Source organism: Helicoverpa zea, chromosome 9 (assembly GCF_022581195.2).
Source record: "Helicoverpa zea isolate HzStark_Cry1AcR chromosome 9, ilHelZeax1.1, whole genome shotgun sequence".
NCBI lineage: Eukaryota > Metazoa > Arthropoda > Insecta > Lepidoptera > Noctuidae > Helicoverpa > Helicoverpa zea.
The window spans coordinates 2,552,589-2,570,857 of NC_061460.1; the positions used below are offsets into that span (position 1 = coordinate 2,552,589).

Genomic DNA, 18,269 nt, shown 5'->3' on the forward strand with positions numbered 1-18,269 from the left:
ATATGGTTAAAACTGCTATTGCGATTCGATTTCTACTCGATTTTGACATTATTAACTTAGGAGAATCGGGCCCCAGGTCCCATATATTTGTGCCCATTGTCCTTTGCCATACTGAGCGATTTGCAATGAGGGTTTTCTAAAATGGCGTCCACCAGGTGGCAGCACCGAGTCGTCAGGTCCAGGTAACTGTCAAAGTGCTTATCTTTACTATGAATAGTGAACGATTTTAGTGTTTTTTTTTATTTTATAATTAAAGCACTGCATTATTGTTTTACTATTGAGGTTGAGTAAATAAAAAAAACTAAATCATATTGTGTTAACAAATTTTTCAACAAGCTTTTCCTTAGTACCAGTGACTTTTGCACCCTCTCTCTTAGCTCAATTTTTAGTTCGGAAACCTTATTCTGACCGTAGTCCATAATAAAATCAATAACACTTCCAATATAACAGAATTTCAATAAACAATAAGTTCGGACCCTACAATTCCATACTATTTGACAGCTGTTTGGACCTGACGCATACGAAGCGCCGCCTGGCGGCAGAAAAAGTATCGAAAACCCTCATTGTGCGCGGCTCACGCCACCCGTCGACCGCGCGCGACCGTCGTCGCGGCCCTCGGCAACGGTGCCATACATTTTCATAGGGTGACTATTGTCGCGAGCGATCGAAGACTGTCGTTGGCCGCGCGCGGCTGCGACAGTCGCGATGCACGGAATTCTACCTTAAGAATGCCCGCGAATTTTTAAATAGTTCGCGTTTGATATTGATTCTTTATTGAACCTATTGAGTATTTAAGCAAGGGTTTTGGGCTTGTATGGTAATACCGCCACTGTTATGGGGGGTTACGAAACAGGATTCAACTAAAATAAAAATCAAAAGCATATGGCACAGTTCCAGTTTATTTTTAAATGTTACATGTGCTAGATAAAAAAATAATACAGTCAGATTAGTGAAATTCTTTTACTATTAACCATCGACCGCTGACGAACAGGCGGCCGTGTGTCGTATCGTTGATGAAATTAATACTTAGCTTTTATTACAAATCGTTTATCTTCACATTCGTACACTCTAAATTGGAAAACATTATATTTTTTACAATTTTAACAAGCATTTTATTTAACCGATATAGTTTTGAGCCCTTGGCTTAGTTCTGTAGGTATCGAATTATATAACAATTCGAATCGATCATCTTTCCTGTGTATGTATCGACAGTAATCGATGCATATTGAAGACGACACGCACAGATATGCCTCTGTTGGACCTTTTTGGTAGTACAAAGGTACTTTTACATCGAAAGTGCCTCGTATAATATAATTTAAAAACGATATAGTAATTCATCTATTTATACAGTCATATTGTCAAATGGCCGGGCATCGCGCGGTCTATGTTCATATTACTGGGCATTACAAAAATGTACTGCGCATCAAACATAAAATATAACGATTTATTTACAAAAAACAGTAAAGATGTGAAGTTACACCGAGCCGCAATATACACGAACCTAGGGCTTTAGACGAATTGGCAAGGTTTTACTTACAAATAAATGGAAAAGACACTGGCAGTGATAAAACAATGTTGTGTTGTAACAACACAAAATTATAAATTTGAGCGACGTCTAAAAGCCGAATTAATGGCATTTTGGATTCCTATCAATATTTTTAAACAACGCATATTCTAAGCTGAATGACGTGATCATCTAAAGCGTGAGTTACACAATCGTGATATTTTGTGTTTGATGGTAGGCGTCACAACGCAACCTTAGGCAATAAATAAAAAAATGATTTGTTTAATTAAATTAATAAAAAATAAAGAGTTCGAAACGATCGTAGCGTTACTTCTATATTTACAATGTGTTAACTTACAACTAATTAGAAGCATCAACTATGAAAATTTTTATCAACATTGAAGGCACATGATTCCGCACCCGATTCTCGTCATATATGTGCAAACATTAGGTGCACTCTCCGCTGGCAACATTCCTCTGTACTTCTATTTTACATGGCAACACTGCAAGTTATATCGTCTGTCGAAACTTTGTAAAAAAAGGTTGAATGGTGAAATTAATTTAAATATTATTCCAATGTGGGATAATTGTGGGTATAATTAGTATGTCACATAACATCAGTGAGTTTTGCAAGAAGTTTGGACAAACAATACAAGCTGGACTGTTGGTACATAATGGACCGGACGTGACATGCTAACTTACACAATATTATACAATATGCGAAATAAGTACTGGTATCGAACCATCCGCGTCGCACGACACTCGCCGCCAACTGTTTGTTCTAACATTATTTATATTTATTGTTAAAAGTAGATAAACATGGGACAATTTCGTAATATTAGTTCGGTGGTAAAGTTTCGTGCAACGCAGGCGTAGACTAGTTAATATAACTGAAGTTGACTTAGGGAAACTCAGTCTGGCAATGATAGTATAGCAAGTACTTTGGCCCAGTCGCCGACACAGTTGAACTAACGTTATAGGAAATTGGAAGGATACAAGAAGACTAATAGCAGCCTTATGAGTTACATTGACAATAATAGGGATCGATTTCACTCTCGGTTTTATGAAGAACGTAGTATGAAAGCAACCTCTATTACTAATCAGATTAAGTAGGTAAAAAAGGTTCAAAAGATACTAAAAGACATCAACTGTGCTTACCACTGAGCCGGCTAAGACCGGTCACGTTACAGAATAAACATAAATTTATTCTTACAAACTATTTCGCTAATTAGTTCTATTCACAGCTGCGGAACGGAAATTATTTATATAAAAACATGTCTCCACTTAAAAGTGCAGTTTAATTCATTACATTGATATTTGATTGAGATCCCGTCGTGCGTACGATAGTTTTGTCAATAATTTTGAATTGAACGGCAAAATGGCAGAAACTATGCTGGGGATTGGCGTTTCATACATGTAATGAACAACATTTCGATTCGATAAATCGCTATTTTCGATTTTACACGTAGTTTTTAAATTAATTGTACTTTATATTAAATGATAACGAATGAGCGAATCACCAGCACACTTGGCGCCATTTCGGTAATATTTCATACTCCCATCACAAATAACGAATCTCCAATTTTAACGAAACTATATTTTATATTTAAACAGAACACGTCATTTTACATCTAAAATTTTAATTTAAAAATATACAAACTAAGCAGTCATTCATGTAACACTAGGAATATAAAAAAAATGTTTGCATACCGTCAATTTGCGATTTAAAAAAATATCGTACAATAGTAAGCGTACTCAACTAGCTCGTAGTAAAAAAATAATTAAAATTAATTAAAAAAAGCTTAAAGAGTCAATGAGGAACAGAATTTATACAATGTCGCGCAGTTATACCTATTACGATTAGACTTATCGTAACGTTTATTAAAATAAATAATTTATTTAATATTCTATAGCCGCCCTGCCGTCGCTGTACAGTTATTACAAGTTTATTATCTGATTCGGATAACTTAACTTATATTGTTTATAATAAAATGAAATTCAATGGCTAACATTAACAATAGTGCACACGTGTGACAGGGCGACGCGTACTCACTGGCGTCACTCTCGCTGCACACTGGAACACTGACTGACATCTTTTATAATCGATATTAATTTAAAATATAATCGATATGATTTGTATCGATATTATACACACTTCTTATTGTAAACACCTTTCACAACGCCAGGTAGTTTTTAAACATAAGTTTTTGAAGTTGTATTGGTTAACAAAGTGAAAAGCATACTTTTCTATCGAATCGATTAAGTAAGAGTGATTTTATCGGAATACAAAATCGATAATATGCCAAACAAAATAAGAATGGGAAATCGACTAGGTTACATCAATTTTAACTGGGTAAAGCTTCGTTCTACAGAAAAGTAGAAATAAAATGTTATACAAATGTTATGTAAAATGTACTACAAATTGTTTTCAAGACAGAAAATTCGATCCTACTCATACTTCGACAGTATTACGAGTCTTACTTGATCTCGTTTACCAAATCGCAAACTAGAATCTCATACCATTTTTAGCAACATTATCGATATTTTGACAGACTATTCACGTTAACCTAATAAAACAATTATTCATTAAATGACATTTAGCTAATCTACAGCTGAACAGTTTTTTCAAAGATGTAACTATGTACAGACGCCGGTAGATAAACCTACCGGAATCTGTACATTTTTACCAATCGAACATTAACCTTCCACTTATTGTGATAAGGTTGAAAATCTATTGAAGAAATTTGACATTTCTGTGTTAGGTTCATGTGGTGTCCATACGTAGATTGAAGTAGGTTTATATGCTCCGTACGTAGTAAGATGAGGTCAGTTGTCCCAGTGTGCGTGAGTGTGGGCTGCGTCTAGTCGATGCTCTTGACGCGGGCCATGACCTTCCCCTCGAACATGGGCAGCGTGTCGGAGTCGCTGCTCACCTCCTCTTGGATCACCGTGTCTAAATCCGCGCAGTTGGTTTTGAAGAAATATCTGGAATGGGACGAACAATTTTATGTTATTGGTAGGAAAAAGTAGGGAAGTATATTTAAAGTTATAAAATAACTTTAAATGATTTGTAGGAAAAAGTCGAGGTGGTCTATTGGCCAATAAAAGACCTCTAAAGAATAAGGGCGTGGGTTTGATTCCAGGTTAGGCACGTACCAAAGCAACTTTTCTATGTTTGTATGTACTTTCTAAGCATATCTTGGACACCAATGACTGTGTTTCGAATGGCACGTTAAACTGTAGGTCCCGGCTGTCACTGAACATCCAATGGGTTGAGGAGGTTAGATAGGCAGTCGTTCCTTGTAAAACTGGAAGCCAACCCCAACATAGTTGGAAGACTCGGGGGATGACTAAGGCTGTAGTATGGCGTAATGTACATGCCTATAGTTGCCCTTCCTGGGCAGGTAGTCCTTGAAGGTGCGCAGCGTGAGCGGCGCGGCGGGCACGCGCAGGCGGTAGGGCAGCGGCTCGTCCAGGAACGACACCACCACCACCGTGTGCTCCGCGCCGCCCGACGCCGACGACGACTTGCTGCCGCTGCCACTGCGGGGAGAGAATGTTTTATAAAAATGGGGAAATTTAAAATTTTAATGAGGAAAATCTTATGCGAATAGTCGCGAGGTGAATTTGTATGGCAAAACGCCTTCAAGTTTAGAAAAAATTGATGGCGGCTCACAGCTAATTTCGGAGATTAAGTATTCGAACGTAGCTTACACCTCTTGCAAGATCTGGTGTCCGCTGATATTTTAGAGAAATTGCGAGCCGCCGAAAAGTTTCAATTTGCAAGTTTTTATTCAAAGTACGCTGAAAATCAGCACTTTTTGCAGGTCAATTTCACAAAAGACAGCCCCCAAAATATTTAATACAGTACGAAATAATATCGCGTATTATCTAAAATCTAAACGATACTGTATGTGTTAATCTCATGTAAGATTTTGAGCGTTTATTAGTGTTTGATTAAAGATGTTTAAGAGATTAGAAATGTTTAAAGTGAGCTGATTATGATGGACGAGGAAGTGCGATGGACAATAGCGACAAGAGTGATGAGAGTGTAGATATAGATAAGGCAGTGAGTAGAAGAGCTTTGGTTAATTTGTATAATTACCGTGTAGCCCTCGTCTGCTTATCCTTGCGGCGCAGGTCGTCGCGGTCGGCGGAGGAGGCTCGCTCGTGCCTGCGCTCGAGACGCTCGCCCTCCGCCATCCACAGCAGGATGCGCGGCTCCACGCCGCCTTCTGATACTACGGAGACTCCACTGTCGGTCAACTCGGTGACGGTCTTCTTAGAGAATGATCTGTGGGAAGAAAGGGTTAATTAGAGAAATTAAAAAAAAAATATTAAATCAAACAAATAGGTTAACCTACATTTGTGTAAAGGAAGCAACCTGTGTTAGTTTAAGAATCCAATAATTTTAAGTAGTAGAGTTAAGTTCTTGGGTTTGTCGTAAAACGTTTTATGTAAGGCAGTTATGGTTGCATTACCATATTTAATTATGTAAATGAATCCGCTGTCTACGTCCTTCTCGTCATCCGGGGCCCATGGGAATATATTTCACGACAAAAAATCTATTATCAATGTCGTTCTTTTGTGTGAATTGTGGCCGTTCCCAATATTCTTACTAAAGATGATAATTGTTTACTAAAGATGGAGTTTTGACGTTAGCACCATACAAGTAATGTCAAATTCTCATCTCTAGTAAGTAAAACAACAGATAGATAGAATATTGGGAATGGCCGTTAGACTCATACGTATTACATACCTGCGCGTAAGCGAGTGCGGGTGATGCAGCGAGTCAGGCGGCGCGTCATAATGTCCCGAGTCCGCCGACAGCGCGGACGGGGCTCGCCTCGCGCCGTGTGCGGCGTGTGCAGCGTGCGCGGCGTGCGCGGCGTGCGCGGGGTGGTGACGCGCACGTGCACGTCGCCCGCCTGGTGGGGAAGCTCCAGGGGTGCGTTCTGACCACACCCGAGAGACGTGCTGGTCTGCAATATGTTACTACTATGAGTCACTCGATTCATTTAGGAGTCAGTGATTGACATAAAAGCTAGTGAAGTCCGAAAAACTGTCAAAAATTAAGGCAACTCGAAGCTAAGGTTTTTCTGCTTTATAGATGGCGGGAACTCGTATATAGAGGAAAAAATTATTTTGTCGCTTTTGATGTTAAGATGAAGAGTGTGCATTGACTATAAGTAAATTTTTATGAAGAAAAATACGTATAATAATGATAACTGTCAATCTGCTGAAAAAAATTAATTCACTTCCCAAAAATGCAAATTGCTAAAAAAAACTCACAAACCCACTTTAATTCCCTCAATACATGTTAACAATGCTCCTGTACTAACCGAGTATATCTTGATCGTTGTCGTCATCAAGCTGCAACTTCTCTCGTATGGCAGCCGCCACCAGCTGCGGCGGCAGCGCCTGACTCGACGCCTCCTCGCCGTCACCCTATAACGACACCATACATTAAAATCATTAATTACAACGCATAATTATTATTAGCAATCACATGTTTGTCTATAGTTGTGTCTTTACGACATCTTTAGCAAATAAAAATGAAAAATAAAAAACAGTCTTACAAAAGTCGTCGACATCAGATAGACAACTCTGCACGTAAAATATTCAATTGCATTTGGTCGAACCCAACATTGGAAAGAGGTTTTCGAACATATTAGGCACCCGTTACTGGCAGCTAAAACGCAGGTTTCACTATGGGGTAGCCCAGGCATGTGGGTAAAGGAAGTCACTTCATGTAAAACACTGGTACTCAGCCTGAATACGCTTAGAATATACTTAGGAAGCCTAACCAAACAAGGTTATGCTTAGTATTTTTGTAAAGATTTGTACGTTAGTTACCTCAGCAAGGCGTCTTTCTAGCCGCTCCTTAGTCTCCTGGTCACGGCGCAGTCGCTCCAACTTCTCTATGAGTAGCGGCGCGAACTCCGCCGGCGGCAGCACACGTAGTTGTTCCGCTTGCACGCGACCCGTGCGCGGGATCATCTGGTAGAAAAAACAAATAAATCTATTGAAAAACACCATCAAATATATATGTACTTGTTTGAATATAAAATTGTTGTAGGTTCATTTCAGTTTACTTTGAAACGGTTAATGGATTTTCAATTACCTCTCTAGACACATTCAGAGCGATATTTCGGGAGTTTTTAGACCACAAACGACAGGAAAATACACAAGTCAAACTTATAACAGCCCGAATTATTTTTCGACTGCATTAGCATTTCACAAAATACCGAGAAAATTTTGTTATTTTTTCATGTCATTCCAAATATATCGACTCAGATCGAATATATAATCTAGGGTTTTCCTTATATTCTGTACGTTTCTATTGAAAACTTCACGATCAAAGGGCGGCACTTGACTGCAGTATCAGAAAAAATAAATAAAGCATAGTTGCAGTTTGTTATCGATAATCAAAGTCAACATTGCGATTCGTCCGTGCCTTATCTCAATTTTAACTACTCTATTAATTTCAGCCCCGGATCTTCAATTTTTTTTAGGCGGGGCAAAAACTGAAAAATGCCGCCCCGCCTACCTACTTATGTTTATTTTCACCAACGAAAGTCACTTTGTTTGGTAGGTAAGTTATGAAAGTCGAGACAGATTAATGTACACAAAAAGTTAATAAGTTTTAAAAAGCGCTGTAAAGTAAGTAACAAGCAGTCGGAATCCATAAATATATTTTTTTGCTCATTTGACTTATAAAAGTTAAGACAGTGTGGATTTGACTTATGAAGTTAACAAGGCAATGTCTGTATAATATTGCGCGAGCGAAGCGAGAGCGAAATTTTTTGAGCCCACGACACAAAAGTACTTGATTAAGTATACATATTGTCAAGCAACAAGTAGGCGCGAGCGTAGCGAGCGCGAACTTTTTTAAGATACATATTTGTTTGAAGACTCACAAATTAAACTAGGAATTATGTAAATAAAATAAATAAAAGTTAAAAATAATCTAAATAATCAATTAAACAAAGCGAAGGCAACTTTTTTAGAAACTTTGCTTGTCAGTATCATGGTACAATGGAATTTCCTTATCAAACGGGTGTAATTTCATCGAAATTTCCTGGTGGTGGGTTTCCCGCGGCGCCCCAGACGCCGAGGCGCCCGGGTTATTCGCACACCCTGCACCATAGGTTAAGACGGCCCTGTAAGTAACTATTATGGTAATCTGTGATGTAGGATTTAAAATCAGGCGGCCGCCTGATTTTGCCGCCCCCTGAATTTGCCGCCCGGGGCATGGGCCCCGGCTTGCCCCCCCCTAGATCCGGGGCTGATTAATTTTTATAATATTAAACTGTAGGGAATAAATTGATTGATTGAATTGATAGCCAGTAAGTTTAGAATACATACCTCGACAAAAGGACGAGGATATCATAAGTTTGACGCATGCATCTTTATGTGGTATTGTAGGTCCTAAGCCTATGAAACAATTTGAATGCGGCTTATAGTTGAGTATAATTGGGTTTATTTTAAGTTTATGGATACAAATACAAGAAATACACCTAAAATTCTGTATAAACCAATTTGAAAACTTAGGAGATAAATAATTAATCTTTCAATTCAAAATATATGTTTCTTTGTATTATTGCATTGTGTTTATTCTCACCATAGCAGTATCCTGCTCCTTATTGATGACAGCGTGACGGTCGAGCCCGTGCAGGCGCGGTCGATGTCGCGACTCGCGAGACTCGCGGACGTTCCGCGCGGACATGCCATCGCTAAGAGATAGAAGATATGCCTTAGTTTGTGTGCGAAGAAAGACATAGTGATGGAAGATTGCTTCAAGTATGGAATTTAAATTTTAGTTCCAGTTTTACTAGGAAATATGAATTCAAAATTCAGATTTAGTAGGTGTGGTGGGTAAAATTTTGAAAATATTCATGAAAGTGTCCTTGAAAAACTTGTAAAAGTGAAAATTTTCTTTGATATTAAAATAGTATCTGTAAACACAAAAAATATCGACTAACAAATCGATTCTTATGTCAGTTAGTCATAAGGGTTTTCGATCTGATGCAAGTTAATGCGTATCACACGGATGGGGTCTAAATGGTAAATTAGTTGCTATAAAATTAAGCAGTTCTAAAGCTCAAAGATACAGAAAAAACTAATTCATAAAATCTAGGCTAGCTAATGATTACAACAATGTGACACTTACCTGGTTTGAACTTACCATTTCGTCTTCTTACTTGATATTAAATATGTTAAATGTCTCGCGAACGTTACGTGCCCACCGTACCGCTGTCCCACATATGACACGTGCCCATATTGCCGCCCGCGTACGACACGTGCGCACTGTACACTGTAACTACGTAAGTGATACTCACACACTGCTGCCGGACAGCGAGACGGCATCGGAGTCGGTGCGGCCGCTGCTGAGGCTCGCGCGCTCCGAGTCCTGGCGCGACGCGGGACAGTAGCCCGCGTACGACACGTGCGCACTGTACACTGTAACTACGTAAGTGATACTCACACACTGCTGCCGGACAGCGAGACGGCATCGGAGTCGGTGCGGCCGCTGCTGAGGCTCGCGCGCTCCGAGTCCTGGCGCGACGCGGGACAGTAGCCCGCGTACGACACGTGCGCACTGTACACTGTAACTACGTAAGTGATACTCACACACTGCTGCCGGACAGCGAGACGGCATCGGAGTCGGTGCGGCCGCTGCTGAGGCTCGCGCGCTCCGAGTCCTGGCGCGACGCGGGACAGTAGCCCGCGTACGACACGTGCGCACTGTACACTGACCGCTTGCGGTGCCTGTGCCACCCGGTGTCATACGGTACACGGGAGGGTTGGAGGATGAAGGGACGGATATTTTTTGGCAAAAAATCGGATGGAAAATAAAATAAGCGGAGGCAAAAATAAGTCATTTTCATGTTTTTTAATGTATTATGTACATGATTTGTCGAAAAAATATTTTATTTTTGAGATTTTAAAATTATTATTTTTAAATATTTTTTTTACATTTGCAGGATTAGTAGGAAAATAAGGGTTGGATTTGCGGAAGGGCATCGTAATAAACGTGAGGTGGCAAGACAGAGCGTTTAGCGTGTAATGCGGCGAACGCAGCGAGCATGCAGCGCGGAACAAAACATGGGGGCAAACAATACAGGAACATCAGTCAAGCTGGAGCGAAACCAAACGGTCGAGGGCTGCATCGCTCATGCGGGGACACACAACTATCATTTGTTTTACATGGACGGACTGCTCAGGGCAACAATATGAATCTTAATGTGGCTGTTACAAAGTTCATTTTCTTATGGCATGGTCTGGTACTTTGAACACTTGAGTGTTCAAGATTATTATGAAATTTTGGAATGCTATATCGGGTGTGTCGTACCTAATCACAATAAATTCTATCACATATACTTTATGATATTCTATGGCGAATTGTAAAAACAAATAACCTAAACCATTCAGTAGTTTAGCCACAGAAGTCATTTTTCGTTTTCATAATTTACAACATCATGTGAAAAGCAGACATAAAGTTAGGAGTACCGAATGTTTGACCAGTTGACAGCTGTCAGTTTTCAAGAGAGAATTTCCGTAGTTTGTAATGACTGACTCTTACCTATATGGTGTTCTAATACTCGCATTTTTTTTTTTTCATTGTGCTAATCGACATATTTGAACTAGTATATTAACGTATTTAATTTAATGTTGATTAGGTACAACGCACTCTGCATATAGTCTTTGGATACAGTCCGCCCTGTTTTATTATGGTATGTATGGTTTGATACGTCAGTATGTAGGTAAAATACCTTGTTTTTGTTGAAATTTTGAATTTTGGTTTCCTTTTAACTGAACTAAAAAATCATAATAAAAACTAAATCTATTAACAACCAAATTCTAGTAACAGAAAAATAAGTTTTGTACTTCAAACTACGTAATAATAAAAACTAAACATCGATTACAACTACTGCTCTATTTGAATAAAAGTACAAAACAACAATTAAAGAAAAAAAAAACATGTATTTGATCACTTCCAAAATAACTTGACGAGTATGAAGTTGGCAATTATGATGCAGAATTAGACATACATACATACAGGTCAAAACTGAACTCCTTTTTAAGGCCGGTTAAAAAAATTGGCTAACTTTAGACTCGCCAAGGTATCCCAACATACTTCTGTTATTTTTAAGTGTGCTATGTCGGGATTCATTATACAGGGAGACATTTTACTTAAGCCATTCCTTAGTCCAAGATTTCTTTGACAATCCGTCACAAAGGATGGACTTAAGTACAGGGGATATAGTTATATACTATCAAATACATATTTTTCGTTTCTCTATGTATCTATCTGACATATCTAAAGTCCTATGTACAGCGTATGTAGCGTGGTGTGAAATAAAGCTGTCTACTCACGGAGCGACGTCGGAGTGCAGGCGACGCGACTGCGTGGCGAGCAGCGCGTCGTGCGTGAGTCGCGCGGGGGCGCCGCCCGTGCCGAGCTCCTGGCCTTCGTGGAGCGTCGCTAGGCCTCCTACTGCACCCTGGGATAGCGAGGTCTGATGTAAATCATCATTTATGTTGAGAAAAATATGGTAAAATTCTGACATATCACAGATTAAGCCTAAGGCGTTAAGTCCGCCATTGTACGAATGTGCATGAAATATAAATAAATAAATTAAAGTTTCAGTTGATAAAAATGTTCAATACCTATTTAAGGATACATCGTCTTGGGTCCCAAGTTCCAAGTTAACAATAATTGGCCTCCTTAATTCAGTTATTATAATAATAATCTTTAAAAGAAAAAAAAAAATACAAATATTTGAACTTCCCCTGACGTCAAATTGATATATTACCTACTCACCACATCTTACACAAAATAAATATTTCACAAAAAACATTCTTCTTCTTCCTCCTGCCCTGCTCCCAATTATATTTTCCCAAATATAAATCGGCGCAATATGTCTTCCGCTTCCATTTTTCCATGTCAATCGTCATACTGACACGCACTTCCTTCCATGTCATCTTTCAGGCAACTAAAACATCCCTTCCAACAATAAAGATAACATCATAGTATACCTCTCTAGGCGGATGCGGCGGCGAGGCGTCTGGCGAGGACAGCGGCTGCGTGGCGGCGCTGACGTACGACACGTACGCGTCCGACCGCAGGAACGACTGGTACGTCGTCTCCGTGATCGCGCGCGTCACCTGCGAATACAACCAACCGTGAATGGGGCTCTTTTTTAGAGGACAGATTTTTGTCAAATAGATTAGCAGAATCTTGAGAATTTTTAAATAGAATTAACTAAAGATAATTATTTTAGTTTTTCAATTTTATTCTGATGTAGGTATGGGAGTATGTAAAATTATTGTTCTTAAAAGATAAAACCAACTGTTTCATTCTAAAATTTGATGATTTAGGCACATTTTCAATGACAAAACAAACTTCCGTCTTTTTTTTTCAAACAACTGATTACTTTGAAATCGAACGTGGACATCATAGTAAACAGTTAGTTTAAAAAAAACTGACATTTATGTTGACAGTGAACTTTGGCCTCAGTCATATTTGACATCCATTGGTCAGGGAATTGCAGTTACCTCTTGTTCCATATTGTCGAATATAGTCTTCTCGATGTTGGCGCCATCCTTGAGGCTCTGCTTGACGTGCTGCTTCAGCTCCTCTGGCATCGCTAGCTGAGACTTGCGGAGGAATCTGGACAAACAAGAAGAATCCTTATGTAAGTACCGCCTTGAAATTGCCTAGTAGGCAGTATAAATTGTGAACGTAAGAATATTGCATTTATGAGGCCGCTTACAACGAACCATTTTAGCAAAACATCTCAATAAGTTTCTTTTCTAATAAGATGTAGCTTAAAGCCCAGAAGGCCCCCTCAAACTGCCGTAAGCCTCTTGTATGTACACAGTATAGGAGTGAATAACGAAACAATTAATTTATCAATTCATTAATCAATTAATTTTTAAATCAATTTATTGCACCGAATGGGAGCCAAGCTCAGCTTGTGTCACTTGACGCTGGTATTCTGCTGGATCCCTGCAATGACGTAATGACGATGATAAGTTTGTCAAAGCCAGTACAAAATACTCACTTGTATATAGCGGAGACGACCTGGCGTATCTTGTTGGGGTCGCACTCCTGGCGCAGGCCCTGCACCGCGAAGTAGAAGTTGAGCCGGTCCACGTGCAGCCCGCCCGCGCCGCCCACGTACTTGCGGAATAGACGCACTCCTTCCGCGTCCTGGGTACACAGACAATACTTCTTAATAACAGAGTTGAGATTGGGTTTACATTAAGGGTGCGTCTACACAGTGCATGTAACTGGAGCAAGTTAACATGAGCAAGTGACCCGCACGCACGCATCGTACACGGATTGGTATTTGCACGTTTTTTAAATGCATGTAACATGCATGTGCCTCAATATGCGCAAGTACTACACTTGCACCGTGTAGGTACGTCCTAAATGTCAGATGCATGATATGTACTCCACACAAAGCAGGTATGTGTCCAAACGGTTGGACATTTGATATGCAGGGAGCTGGTACCCTGAATTGGTAGAAGTTCCTCCGGAATGTGGGTGAAACAAAAAGGCGGAAAAGCTAACCTTAAACAATTCAATTTTCGCATAAATATATGTGTAAACCTGCAATTGGGTGAACTGACCTCGAGCAACTCGTGCAGACTGCGCGCCCAGCGCATGTAGGGCGGCGAGGCGGGCGAGCGCGCAGAGCTCCCAGACGAACCCTCCGTCTGCTCGCGCCACGCCATACTGACTCTGAAGACAAAAGCACCGGTCAATATGTGCCCTAAACGCCATGAGAAATCAGTCACACTATCTTCATCATCTTTAGGGCTACTGCTATACTGCCAGCAGGCTTGTAGATCCATTATATTCAGGCGAGCATGCAAAGGTTTACATAAAATATCCCACAAAAATGATATACTCTTTATGACGCCCAAAATTGACACCAGAAAACTATTACACATGGAATATTCTAGATCACAAGGACATGACTGTAACAAATAAGGTATGTAAATAACACTTACTTGGACAGATGTGGTTGTGCGAACACATATTTGGACTGAGATTTGCTCTTTTCCTCCCCAGAAGCCGGCGGCAGCGACGACCTGTCGGCAAGCTTGTGCTCCCAACCTGAACACCAAAAAACTGATTACACTCACAATTCAGAAAAAAAAAAACACAGCAGCTAAAATACTCCAAATCGACATTAATGATAACTCTTCATATGGAAGAAAAATGCTAAAAATTGCAGGAAAATCTTTAAAGATTATGATCTTATTACCTTGCGGGTGGCCGCCTATAGGAGTGTGGCTCATGGCGCACAGGCCCTTCTCCCACCCGCGCGCTGCATGGCGAGACACCACCTGCACAAAACACATAAAAATCAATAAAATAAAAAAAACTAATTTATGAGGAAACTGATAAATTTATGACTGCTATAATAGCAAGAAAGACAAATATATTGCTTGAATCAATTCATTACACTCTCACTCCTATTTTACCTCTGATGCAAATTTTCCTATGAGGTATGAATTACCAAGCCGTTTTACACCCATGTTAAAAAAAAACACTTTACTTCCACTCTCAAATGCAAGTTAACACTATTTATAGTGTAATTGAGAAGGATAAGCTTTCTAAAGCATTAATAACACACAAAAAACTTTATGAATATAACCAAGCGTCCCGTTCAGACATCAAAATGTGGTAACGACACAAGAACTGCGCACCAAGCCACATAAAAAATCAATATGGCAAACAATAAGGATCATATCCAGTGTATTTGATTTGTATAAGATGAAAAGGGACAGCAAACAAAAAATGAGACAGCGTGCCAAAGTCAAGAGTCTCCGTCATCGATCGGTGCTGGAAGGAAACATCACAACTGAACCGAACATGCTATAGAAACTTACTGTGAAAGCTATACCATTACAAATTAATCCACTTATGTGTTATCCACGTATGAGGAATAAAATATCATATTTCATTATTACTTTAACACACAAAAAATATTCCTAATATAAACGCAGCACAAAATATTAATTTTTAAATGCTATTCACCTTTCCAAAATGTATGTTAGAAAAGGGCCAAATCATAATAAGAGCATGTCAAAACAAATTAAATCATAACTTCATGGTTCAATAAGCTAGTTATGAAGCAAAAAATCATAATAGGGTCTTAAAAAACATCATAATAGACCTTACCATGTTCATTGTGCTTAAACAAACAATACACTTCTGTGCTATAGCAGTTTATGGAATTATTACTGAATATTATAACTTGCTATTAATAATGTTTATTCAGAAAATGTCTTCTTTAAACAACAGCACGACTGCACAACGCTACCGCAGTGGTCCGAGTGAAAGACATCCGTAGACGGGGGCTGAATGTTCAACACAATAGGGTACGGACTTATCTCGTGGCCTAACATTTTGTATAGAACTTGTATTTATGATAGGGTTCATTATAAATATGAAATCAATAACTGATGTAAAAAGGCTTAAAGATGGGGAGACCAACATTTTTATAGTGTTGGATATTGCATTACTCCTCATACATTTAGTGTTTATCAAACTTTACAATTTTATTAACATTATGGAATACATTTTCTAGACATAAAGTGAAGTTTGAAAGTTTATAATTACCCAGTAAAGAAATCTACTAACTGGAATAAAAGTTTTTTGAGCAGGTCACGATGCGAGAGTATTACAAAGCGTCGCATTGTACCGAATTGAACAAATTTTCAGTGAACATGACGAGCATAAACACAGGAAACAAGTTGTAAACAAAGGCACGGCTCGTAAAATTAACGTCGCGGTAACAATCACAACGTGTAATATTATCAATAAACTATCGGGAACAACACGAGACCTTCAGTTTTATCTTATAACGGATCATCACGGACAGAATTGACGGCAATAAATGCTATTTATGCCGAAATACCATGCCGAAACCCGGAAGGACTGTATTTATAGAACGATAATGAGAGAAAACTTACATGAAAACTAATATTCTCACTTGTCACGTTACTTTAGAAGACCGGTACACCAATTAAACGGGCAACATGAGTGATGACATTAATTGAAAACTTTCTTTGAAATAAATAATAAATTAGCTTGAGTCGGTTTTGTATACAACAGCGTGTTTGACATAAGTTTGACAGCCAGCCATGACAGACAGGCGGCCAGACAGCTGTCGTCTACCGCCATCTTTCAGCGACGCCATGAATCACGTCAAAAGCGCGCGAAGCACGTACTCCATCTGTTTACGAATCCCGCTAGATGGCAATAAGCGTTCCAAAAAGCTCATCGAGAACTTGAGAAACCATTCAGTAATTAAGAACTTACTTCAAATATAATAATTAATTAAATTAAAATATATAATTTCTTTCTTTCGCACGACAGATATGGTACGGTATTTTATGGTGTAACATAGAGTAATTGTAAAAGTTTCTACATATAGATACCTATGTAGCAGCTTAATGCCGCTGCATTTTGCTGTTTGTGTCTTGTCTATCTGCTTTGTTATTATCTGAAACAATGAAACATTTAATTAGTTCAGAAAATTAATGTCTTGTCATGTCTACTTAATATCAATGAAACTTTATTATTTATTGGCAAAAAATATATAAAATGACTTATTATATGTATTTCAGAAGAAATAAAAATTATAATGCCATTACCCATGAGGTGTACTTCACAAGTACGTATATGTATGTACATAAGTTGTGTTTGTGTACGCTACATACTTAGGTAGGTGTATAGCTATATCATGATATTCACCTTTAGAAGGCGAATTAATTTGAGGATTCCAACTCGATTTACAGATGAAATGAATAGATAGATATCAAAGAGGTTTCTCCAAGTATAGCACCGATATTTGATTTCACGAAGATCAGACAGACGGCAAAATTGATTTGTCAAAATCTTGTAGGTATGTGCTATTTAGCTATTGTAATTTGACTGTCGCTAGGGTCTCGAATTATCAAATTAATTGAAGTTAATAGTTTTCATATATGTTAATGAATTCGTGCCTTGTATAAATAACTCGACCTTCTTCATCACAAATCGTGAATCTGAAGCCTGATAGGGACCTCCGTCTTCGTTATCGTAACATACATAAAATCACCTTTAACCTCATCTTCGATTGACATGAAAGGTTGGAAACCTTCTTTCCTTTCACATCTCAATTAACTCAGTACCGCAATCATAAAACACGTTTTCACATAATAATTGACACATCAATAAACCAAAATAGTCCCACGTTAAAACAACTTATTAGCGTACATTTTGTCTAAATATATTTTGGTAATAAAATTTAACTCCCCCGCTAATAATGCTTTTCACGTTCGCGACTGATCTTGTATCGATACCGGCGAACATCCCTATAACTTCATTAGCTGTAGCGATTAATCGACTATCGATATCGATAAAGGCCCGCCCCCAAAGCGTCATTAGCCGAGAGCACGCACTAAGCGACTCTTTGATGTGCGCAAACTTTTCGTTTCCCTTTGATTGGCATAATGGAACTGTGCGTTGTTATTACACTAATTGAATTTTCGCAAAGTCCGAGCCGTATCACTGAAACGGATTTACTAACATTCTGTTTGTACCTGTGTGCTCCTAGGGGCTTTTAATTCATTTGAGGCTCGATAATGTATGCTTAGTTTGTTGGTTAATTTGCCTTTACACTTAAATTGGACTAATGAATTGGACATTGAGTTATGAATAGTGTAACTATGCTAACTTTTGAGCTTTAGAAGTAAA

At 38.8% G+C, this 18,269-nt stretch overlaps 1 protein-coding gene across 4 annotated transcripts in view; it reads right to left on the reverse strand.

Moving 5' to 3' along the window:
- Positions 1-879: 879 nt before the first annotated feature.
- Positions 880-18,269, reverse strand: part of LOC124632942 (axin) — a 64,204-nt gene continuing 46,814 nt past the window's right edge. The window contains exons 3-18 of one of the 4 annotated variants that reach the window (XM_047167960.1): positions 16,970-17,034; positions 14,788-14,869; positions 14,531-14,636; positions 14,147-14,258; positions 13,576-13,724; positions 13,067-13,181; positions 12,548-12,676; positions 11,885-12,012; positions 10,139-10,276; positions 9,129-9,240; positions 7,361-7,504; positions 6,847-6,952; positions 6,264-6,486; positions 5,610-5,798; positions 4,886-5,047; positions 880-4,489 (exon numbers count right to left, since the gene is read on the reverse strand). In XM_047167960.1, coding sequence (XP_047023916.1) covers positions 4,366-4,489; positions 4,886-5,047; positions 5,610-5,798; positions 6,264-6,486; positions 6,847-6,952; positions 7,361-7,504; positions 9,129-9,240; positions 10,139-10,276; positions 11,885-12,012; positions 12,548-12,676; positions 13,067-13,181; positions 13,576-13,724; positions 14,147-14,258; positions 14,531-14,636; positions 14,788-14,821 — 1,971 coding nt within the window. In that variant the 5' untranslated portion in view covers positions 14,822-14,869; positions 16,970-17,034 and the 3' untranslated portion in view covers positions 880-4,365. Of the gene's footprint in view, positions 4,490-4,885; positions 5,048-5,609; positions 5,799-6,263; positions 6,487-6,846; positions 6,953-7,360; positions 7,505-9,128; positions 9,241-10,138; positions 10,277-11,884; positions 12,013-12,547; positions 12,677-13,066; positions 13,182-13,575; positions 13,725-14,146; positions 14,259-14,530; positions 14,637-14,787; positions 14,870-16,501; positions 16,640-16,969; positions 17,035-18,269 lie in introns of those variants that run through there. The other 3 variants (XM_047167962.1, XM_047167961.1, XM_047167963.1) reach the window with 3 other exon arrangements.